At 38.5% G+C, this 9,289-nt stretch overlaps 1 protein-coding gene and 1 long non-coding RNA gene across 8 annotated transcripts; both read left to right on the plus strand.

Moving 5' to 3' along the window:
• The first annotated feature begins 2,073 nt into the window (after positions 1-2,073).
• Positions 2,074-3,390, plus strand: LOC125210887. 5 transcript variants are annotated; one of them, XM_048110520.1, is made up of 6 exons: positions 2,109-2,203; positions 2,290-2,355; positions 2,437-2,496; positions 2,566-2,625; positions 2,699-2,743; positions 2,807-3,390. In XM_048110520.1, the coding sequence occupies exons 1-6, from the start codon at positions 2,148-2,150 to the stop codon at positions 3,234-3,236; spliced, it is 717 nt and encodes a 238-aa protein (XP_047966477.1). In that variant the 5' UTR covers positions 2,109-2,147; the 3' UTR covers positions 3,237-3,390. The 5 variants fall into 5 exon arrangements, with proteins under 5 accessions (XP_047966469.1, XP_047966492.1, XP_047966501.1 ...); XM_048110512.1 differs by having other exon boundaries at positions 2,074-2,203; positions 2,699-3,390; XM_048110544.1 differs by lacking the exons at positions 2,290-2,355; positions 2,437-2,496 and having other exon boundaries at positions 2,100-2,203.
• An 850-nt stretch (positions 3,391-4,240) lies between these two features.
• LOC125216764 lies at positions 4,241-8,901 on the plus strand. 3 transcript variants are annotated; one of them, XR_007175457.1, is made up of 4 exons: positions 4,241-6,762; positions 7,402-7,518; positions 7,607-7,838; positions 8,040-8,901. It is a non-coding gene; the product is annotated as an uncharacterized LOC125216764 (long non-coding RNA). The 3 variants fall into 3 exon arrangements; XR_007175454.1 differs by lacking the exon at positions 7,607-7,838; XR_007175455.1 differs by lacking the exon at positions 7,607-7,838 and having other exon boundaries at positions 4,241-6,368.
• The last annotated feature ends 388 nt before the right edge of the window (positions 8,902-9,289 follow it).

A 9,289-nucleotide genomic window follows, 5' to 3' on the forward strand; every position in this document is an offset into this window, starting at 1 on the left:
CATGCTTTAAGAACATTGAAACTTAAAACATGCTTTTCTACGGAGCAGAAAAATACCTAAATAATTCTCCAAAGAATTGAAGATGGCTAGCTACTTCTCCACGTGACGCTTTGAATACTAGACCACAAATCTTCTCTCGGTTCTCGAACTGTACTCCGATATCAGTGTGGGCTGATCTCACCAGAATACTAGAGTCCGATATCAGTGTGGGCTGATCTCACCAGAATACTAGGACTTAAATAAAGAAGACAGAAGAAATCCTTTTGAGAATAGGAGAAGAATTCGAAATTCTCCTCAGCTGGGAGGGGCGAAAATTTTCAAAAATTTCAACAAAATAAAATTGTGATTATTCTATCTCCTTTATTCTCCTATTTATATTAAGTTCCTTTTGCGCCCAAACAGGGATCTATGGAAGGTTTTGGATATGGGTTCATCCAATTTACTTTTTACTAATTAAATTGAACCCACAATTTAATATAAGTTACAATTTGAATATTACGAGCAGCCACTACAGAAGTAATATTGAACTCTCCCCATCCAAATCCGAAATTACAAGTAATCCGGGTTTCCGTTTAACTTTCATTTCCCATGCTTAAGATAAAAATGTCCATTAATTAATTAATGTCTGCTATGGACTTAATTAATTAATTTCTTATTAATTCCAAGAGTGGACTTAGCATGAAACGCTTATTTATTATTCATAGAGTAATCAAACTCCAACTAGCTAGGTTCCGAATAATAAAACCTTATTTCGCGCTCCTCTTAAGGACATTATCAAACGAGACTCAGCTCGCGCACGATTCAATATAATAGCAATCCTAGCACCGCTAGATATTGATCACCACTACCAATATATCAGGATCATTGGGTTACGAAAAACCCGCACCATTTGATAAGTCAAAGTAATGCATAATCAATACCGTATGCTCAATGCTAACCTACATTGATTAAGAAACAAATATTTATCAAGACCTCGCCTTTCAGTAGATAGCATAAGGACAAGTCTTGCTGTTAGATCCGTTCAGTGCTATACCACACCAATGTCATCTTATTTCAGTAAGACTTAGAAATATGCGGACTGTCATTGCAACCTTTCTCGATGGATAGTCAAATTCCAACTAGGTTGTGAAATTCATCTTTTTCTTTGTTTAGAACTGACCGTGTTACTTTAAAGTGGACGCCGACCACAACCGGTCTACAAAGACTTAGACTTTGTTAAGTTAACTTATACATTTAAACATGCATTAACATCCATTAAATGTAAAACATAACAACATTATGACAAAAATAATCTGTTTTATTCATTTGAAAATAAAATAAGAGTTTTACAGTATTCAATCACTCGAAACGTGATTTCTAGTATACAAACTCTAACATACACGACCTACAGTTATTACCACATTTTAAATAATAAATACATTAATATTTATATTAAGAGCCCTATAGTTATTTTACTACATCTTATAATCTAAAGACAACTGTTTATCAAACAATTCCATTATTTCTATTTAAGGATGTTAATCAGGCCAACCCATGCGGGTTGTTGGATTATGCGGTGCAGGCTATTGGGCTGTGGTTTTTTCATGGTTATAATTTTTCGACCTTAACCTTAATCCTTCTGATTTGGGGCTAATCAGACAAATAAAATCAACAATGCACAGTTCTAATTTTTATTTAATTAAGACTTAGATTTCGTTTTCACTACTTTATATAAGCAATATAATAATTACTAATAATAACATAATTCTTGTGCTCCGTCCTTCTCATGCTACTCACATCACTTAAAACTAATATACGTTAGACTTATAAAGTTATACTCCTTCCGTTTCACAGTAATAGAGACATTTTATTTTCCATTTTCTGCACTCATTTTGAAAAAATGATATTAAATAGTTAAAGTGAGAATAAAGTAAGAGAGAATAATATAGTGAGAGTTTATCTATAATATTTTCCTTATTTTACTTTTTCTCCACTTTAATTACTTATAATTATTTTATTAAAATGAGTGCGTAAAATGAAATGTCTCCCACTCGTGGAAAGGGAATATTCACAAATTCCATTTTCCAAAATCCTTCTTCAATAGTAGATGCGTTTTAAGAAGTGTATTTTTTGTCCCGTTCCCCAAATCTCCCGCATTTTTCTCGGTTATGGAAAAGGGCTCCGCCGCCGCCAGAAAACCGCCCCTCCCTCCCCGTCGTCAAAGGTCAAATTCAATTGGCCTTCCCTTGCTGATCAGCCGACGTTCACATACCTATCTCTCTCTCTCACACTCTCTTTTAATTTGTGCAGAATTGATGAGAAGCCCTCCGCCGCCGCCGCCGCCGGAAAACCTCCCCTCCCTCCCCGTCGTCAAAGGTCAAATCGGCGTTTCCTTGCCCTTAATTATCAGCCGAATTTTACATAGCCATCTCTCTCACCTTTTATTTTCCCCTGCAGAGTGGATGAGAAGGGTTCCGCCGCCGCCAGCAAACCGCCCCTCCCTCCCCGTCGTCAAAGGTCAAATCGGCGTTTCCTTGCCCTTAATTTTACATCGCCATCTCTCTCATCTCTTTTTCCCCCCTGCAGAATCGATGAGAAGGCCTCCGCCGCCGCCAGCAAACCGCCCCTCCCTCTCCGTCGTAAAAGGTTTAATCCAATCATGACTAATTTACACACAAGTCCATCAATCTCTCTCATTATTTCTTGCTTTTTTGTGCAGAGTGGATGACAAGTCCAGCAAATCGCCGCTTCCTCCCCGTCAAAGGTCAAATCGGCCTTGCCTTGCTCATCATATAATTTCTCATTATCTCTTGTTTTTTTCGGGCAGAAAATCGGGCGATACATCAAATCGTAGTTGGGTTGCCGATCAGCTGCGGTGTGAGGATAATTATATCAAAGCCATATCTAATATCTGTGTATCAATGGTAAAGAGAGCGTACAATCTGCCAGCAGACTTGCCTGATGATTTTAGTGTTGATTTAACTCAATACTTGATAACCAAGGTTCAAACTATTGAGCATGATGATCATGATCAGGCTGCCTTATCCTTGCTAAAGGATGGTCATTGCCGTGTAATGTTTCCCTTGTATCGCCACCTAGCACTATTTCTCCTGGCTCTGTGCCAGGTCGACGGAAGTTTGTGGCCTGATATTTTGGCTTATCATCACATTCAATATATTACAATGAAGCTTCGGTCATCCATCAAGCAACCTGATGCTGACGATGCTAGCCCCTCAAAGAAACTCAAGGGATCATAGATTTTGATCAAATATGTTATTTTCTTGTGGCTATTATGTTGACAATGTTATCTTCTATTAGGTTCCTGCTCATCTTCTGTATTTTGATTGTCTATTACTACTTTGTATGGTGGTGCATTTTCTATCTATATATGATCGTCCTTTAATTCTTGAAGAGCAACTCTAGTTTTAGGAATTTACTTTTTTAGTTGCTCTGTATCTGATTCATAAAGAGAGAATGTTGATTTCTTTAATTGCTCTGTATGTCTCTCCAACTGTTTGCTGCCTTCATTGCCATGGTGTTGGTACCAAAGAAATGGAGGAAACTACACAATTGCTATACCATAAATCTATTAGGACATACTAATTAGATTTAACTTAAATGAATCCTATTTTACCTGTTGTAAAGAGAAGAATCTACAACATAGAAGCAGACAATGCTTCTTGCAGCAAACAAGTCCTCTAGATAAACATTATCCTACTCGTTCATGATTCTCAACTTTATTCTCTCATCACCATGCTAACTTTACAGTTTTTGGTGTTGTTTTAGGATGTAATACTAGTTGATCTTTTAGGCAAGCTTTGCTGAGCTTGGACCTCTATATGGTGTCGTAAACTATCATCGACTCTATTTGGTCAACACTGAATATTGTAGTTAGTCTAAAATCTCTGTTTTTTTGCTCTAAAATCTTAATCATCATCGAGTTTTGGTGAAGTCTATGGAAATATGCATTTGTTACGTATCGAAAATATTTGGTAGGCTCCTGCTTTTGTTCCTATGGATGGTTCTGCATAATTATTAAAATAAAAAGATCCGCTAGTAGGCAAGAAATAAAGTAGCCGTGCCTGGTTCAGTTAAAAGACACGGCCAGCAGGATCAGGTATGATATGTCTTGTTTGTTTATCCAGTTATCAGTACCGTCCACGTTATGAAATTTTCATTATTTATGGGCTATATTACCCTATTATTTCAAGTTGGCAGGTAAACACCCTCGCTCTCAAGTTTGATTTCTCGATCCTTGGAAGCTGAAGCAGTAACACCAAATCTCCGTTGCCTAGAACTCATTTCGCATGTGAAACTTCCAAGGAATCAATATCTTTATAGTTTATATGACGTACAAGGGTCATGTGGACAAGAAAGATGCTGTGATCTATGCAGAGAGCATTGAAGAATCTTCAAGCATTAACATGAAGCAGTCATCTGAAATTTCTAGAGAGAGTGACCTGCCAAGGGAGAAACCTCCTCTGACTAAATCTTAAGCCTTTTTCCCTTCAGTCTTCGAATTCTGAGATTTCCTTCTTAAATTCGTGGAGGAATGCACTGCTCTTCCAGAAGGACTTGAGATTTCCCTTCATACGTAGCAGATGTACAGTGTCAATATGCTTGAGACACATCCTGGTCCTGGAAGAAACATTCACAGGGTTTCTGGATAGCCTCGCACGTTGCTGTGGAGGATGAGGATAAATGGAAAATTTTCCAGGCCCACTTATGTCAGAGCGAAAAGATATGGGTGCAGATATTGGATATGCGAATAATGTTGTTGGTTTTCGACCTGGTCAAGTAGGTAATTGTGGGATTCTAAAGAATCCACGGCCTCAAACACCCATGCATGGTTGGGGGCATCCTCTCAGGGCCAACGCAGTCCTTGGTCCTCAGGGAGTGTTATGAAGAAATAACTCCAAATCGGATAGATGGCAGTGGGGAACTGCTTTCCAGAAAGGTTTGATGCCTTCTCCTCAGACACCAACCCCAGTTATGCACCTAGCTGAGAAGAAGTAAGTGGGTAAGGTTACTGATGATGAAGAAGAGGAACAGATGCAGTTGAAGAGCATATTGAACAAACTCACATCTCAAAAATTTGAGAAACTGTTCCAGCAAGTTCAGCAAGTCAATGTCGATAATGTAGTTACACTGTCTGGGGTCATCTTGCAGATTTTGGATAAAGCTCTGATGGAGCATACCTTCTTGTTGCACCGTACTGCGGTCTTGCCTGAATTGACACTTTCAAGAGATTACTCTTGAAGAAATGGCAGGAAGAATTTAAGTGAGGAGAAAGAGAAGAACAAGAGGGGAGAAAGAGAAGAACAGGAGGCAAATGAAGCTGATGAAGGTGATAGTAAACAGACAGAAGAAGAGACTGAGTGTTGGGTAATATTAGACTAATTGGAGAATTATACAAGAAGATGTTGACTGAAAGAATAATGCACGGATGTATTGGTAAAATGTTTGGTCAGTATCAGAGTACTGGTGAAGAAAACATAGAAGCTCTGTGAAAATTAATGAGCAGAATTGGTGTAATGATAGATCATCCGAAAGCGAAGGACCACATGAATGCTTATTTTGACATCATTACACAACCATCCAATAATATGAAGCTGTAAGATTCATGCTGAGAGATTCTATTGATCTGAGAAAGAATAAGTGGCAGCAGCGGGGAAAAGTCTAAGGTCCGAAAAAGATTGAGGAGGTACACAGAGATGCTGCGCAAGAATGGCAAGCTCAAACTAGCTGACTTGGTCGTTTCAATCAGAAAGGGTCTGTCTATGTATTTTGCTCCTAGAACTCCTAGTATGTTATCTCCTCCAGGTCACAGATCAGCAGATTTTGTCCTGGTGGGCACAGCTGCGTGGCCATGGCTCCCAGGATGCTCAGATGGATGAGAGACATTCCTATGAGAACAGGATGATGTACATTCCTCTGCCTCAAAGACCCATTGGTCATGATTCCATAACCCTTGGGCCACAAGGTGGCCTTGTCCGAGGAATGGCATTCGGTAGTCAACCATCTGCATATGCCTCTCGTATGGCTGAGATATCAAGTCCTGGAGATGAACACAGGGTGGGACCTGGTCTAAATGGATTCAGTTCTATTCCAGAACGGGCAGCTTATGGCCAAAGAGAGGATCCCATGCCAAGATATGTGTCAGAAAGTTTTGGTGCTCCATCCAGCTATGACCGATTGGTGAAAGGAATGTTACACATGGGAATAGAAACACCAACCGCATTGATGAATCTCTTCCTGCTTCTCCACCTGCTCGTGGTTCCGCTCCTCCAACTAGCACAGAAAATATGTGGCCTGAAGAGCACTTGCAGGACAAATCAATGACCACTATTAAAGACTTCTACTGGTTTTTATGTGCCCCCGGTCAGGAGGTTTGTTGTTTCATTATGTTTTTATCAACCAGTTCCACTACCCTTGTTTTTATTGATTATTAAGTTGGTTGAACTAAACGATAGATTTCTCATTGAAATTTTGAAGCGAGGTTGAATAATAAATATTCCATTAGACACCTACAAAGACCAGGCTCATTGTTGTAACTACATTTCATACTTCCCGTCACATCTTGACTATATAATTTGTTGAGAGGTGGCATATGGATCAGCAGTTGGCAAGAAAAAGAAATGAATCAAATTTTGTGTCGAAACTCTTCTGGTTTGACTTGAGCTAGGGAAAGATTTAGATTACTGCTTATTGTAAAACACTTCTGGAGGTCTTTTTGCGTGTTCTTGACTCCTCGCCAGACCTCACTCCTTTGAATCTTTCTTGGTATGACCTTTTTTCATTTTGTTGAAGTTTCCAAACTGATAACACTGGAAACTCCTAACATATGTTATTTGATGGATATCATTTTTATTAGTACTCCTTTTTTATTCTTTAGATTCCTAGGATGCATTTTTCGTTGTACAGATGTATTTATTATTGCTTGGCATCCCCGGGCACTTTGATATGGCATTTGTGGAACTTGAGCATTGCCTTCTGACCTATTGAGTCCTGCACTGAGTCTTTGATATAGTGTTGGTTTGTATTGTGTCAAAAGTATGCATGATGGCTTACAGTGGAAAACCTTGATCACCCTAAAAAATATTATCCTAGTCAGTTTGAACTTTGAACACTATAAAAGTTAATATAGGTAATACATAACTGGCTTAATCTCAAACTACTTGGAATTTTGATATTGAGCTCGTAACATGACAAAAAGAGAAATGATAGATACCAGTGGCACTTATGTGTTCAGGAACATTAACTAATTACATATTGAAAATATATGGTTGGATGTAGAGCATATGCATTTGGCGAGATTTTGTGAATAGATGATTATGTTTTTGAGTTTTGACATCATATTACACCCTTATACTGTGTGATTCTGCATATGCATGTGACGAGATTATACTTTGGTTGGTGTAGGTGTTAAAAGCCATGAGGAGAAACAAGGATAAATGATTTTCTGATGTCTTATACCTGGCTGCGAACAATAATAGAGACATTGAGGAGGTCTCAGCTTCTAATGTTTTCGCGAAGAAGGTATTTATCACCTAATTCTCTCATGTAGAATGTTCATCAGATGTGTCAGTATCTGTATACCATGTATTTAACTCGTGTATATTGCAAGGTACAATCAGTGGGATATTCTAGGGGGTAATCCATGGATCTCATGCTTTTAAATGTGGGGATAACATTCAACTCTTGTTCCGGGAACAGGAGCTTTGGCCATCCTGGCCACTTTGCTGTCTCTGTATACTAGTCCCGAGAAGATGTTATAACTAGTCCATTTCATGCTATAAAACAGTTCTCATCGCGATGATTAGCTAGGCATATCCCACTTTGATAGCTATAGTTAGCAGGTGCTTTCTTTGTTGCCTTCTGCTACACTGCAAGATACAGATGCTTAAATGCTTTTGGTGTGCTGTCCTAGTATCGAACTTTTGAGTCTTTTACGATCACCAACAATTTACATGCTTTCTTATTAGTTTATCTTCCTGGTGCATCGACATCCTTTGGTTCAATTTTTTTGAAAGCTCTACATTCTCTCTGAATTCGGACAGGTTGAGGAGCGTTCTAGTCCGATTGAAGAACTACTTGAGGCAGACGAAGTTTTCTGCACCGGAACTGCAGTTGGTGTTGCTCCTGTAGAAGTATTACATATACCTAGGGTAACAGGTAAAAGTTCTAACTCCCAAAGCTGCAGTGCGTTTTCATCTTTTTGTAGCTGACACTGTCCCGTTTCTTTGAACCCGATAAGCTTTTGAGTACCTGGATACCTGAGTAGGGTATCAGGCCCCGAAAAATCCGGTTCCCAAATTGCCGAATTTTTTAAAAAACATTGAAATGTCCTTTCCTGTTGAATAATGCTGTACAAAAAATTATTGTATTGGATGACTAGCATTGATGATGAGCGAAAACTAAAAGCATAATGTTGTTGAATAATATAGTACACAATTCAAATTATGTGTGCGGGTTTGGTACCCGCAACTGCGGGTTTGGGATACCCGATGCGGATATGGGGTTACCCGTTTAACTATACGGGTCGGGATTGGGTATTATAATATTGAAGTTTTCGAGTACGGGTACCCGTTTCGATACCCCTAGTTTCTTTACTAACGTCAGAATCACGGTACATGAGTTTATTGGTAATAACTTTTTCCTTTGGTTGGAGATTCAAGTTACTTAGAAAAATAGTACTCCTACTAGGGATGTCAATCTAACCCGAAACTCACGGGTCAACCCGAGTTACCCGGTAAAATCATAGGGTTAGGGCCGGAAAATTGCAACCCATATTCAGAAGCGGGCTACATAGGCTAACCCGTTCGGGTCGGCGGGTTATACGGACTGGCCCGGGTGGGTTGTGGGTTAGCCCACAGGTTGAGCATTTAATATAAAATATTATTAAATTTTTGGATTATATACTTATATGAAGTATATTTGGTAATATCAATATTAAATATAGTAGTACAACATTTGATATGAAGAATATATGGTAATTATGTCTTCTCTCTCAAATTAAGTTAGGGTTATATGAAATGTATGATTTCCATTTAATTGTAGTCAGATTCATGTGTGATATGAATTAAACGATATGTTTATCTATTTTGTTTCAATTTTCAATTGCTATTATTTTATTTCTCTTGATCACTTTCATAATATTTTACTATATGCAACAATCTACTTTTTAATAATTTAGAATATTGGATTGGATAGAAAGTTACATATAAGATTACTATTGACCCGAATAGCCTGTGGGTTAGCTCGAAACCCGAAAATTTAGGGTTAGGGCCGAAAATTTATAACCCGAAAA

The sequence above is a fragment of the Salvia hispanica genome, chromosome 1, assembly GCF_023119035.1.
Source record: "Salvia hispanica cultivar TCC Black 2014 chromosome 1, UniMelb_Shisp_WGS_1.0, whole genome shotgun sequence".
In the NCBI taxonomy this organism is placed as follows: Eukaryota; Viridiplantae; Streptophyta; class Magnoliopsida; order Lamiales; family Lamiaceae; genus Salvia; species Salvia hispanica.

Bases quoted from the DNA above. Each gene is read 5' to 3' on its own strand.
- LOC125210887 (XM_048110512.1), top strand. From the start codon at position 2,148: ATGGAAAAGGGCTCCGCCGCCGCCAGAAAACCGCCCCTCCCTCCCCGT. The intron at 2,356-2,436 runs GTCAAATCGGCG...TTTCCCCTGCAG, and splicing joins CTCCCTCCCCGTCGTCAAAG to AGTGGATGAGAAGGGTTCCG. The intron at 2,497-2,565 runs GTCAAATCGGCG...TCCCCCCTGCAG, and splicing joins CTCCCTCCCCGTCGTCAAAG to AATCGATGAGAAGGCCTCCG.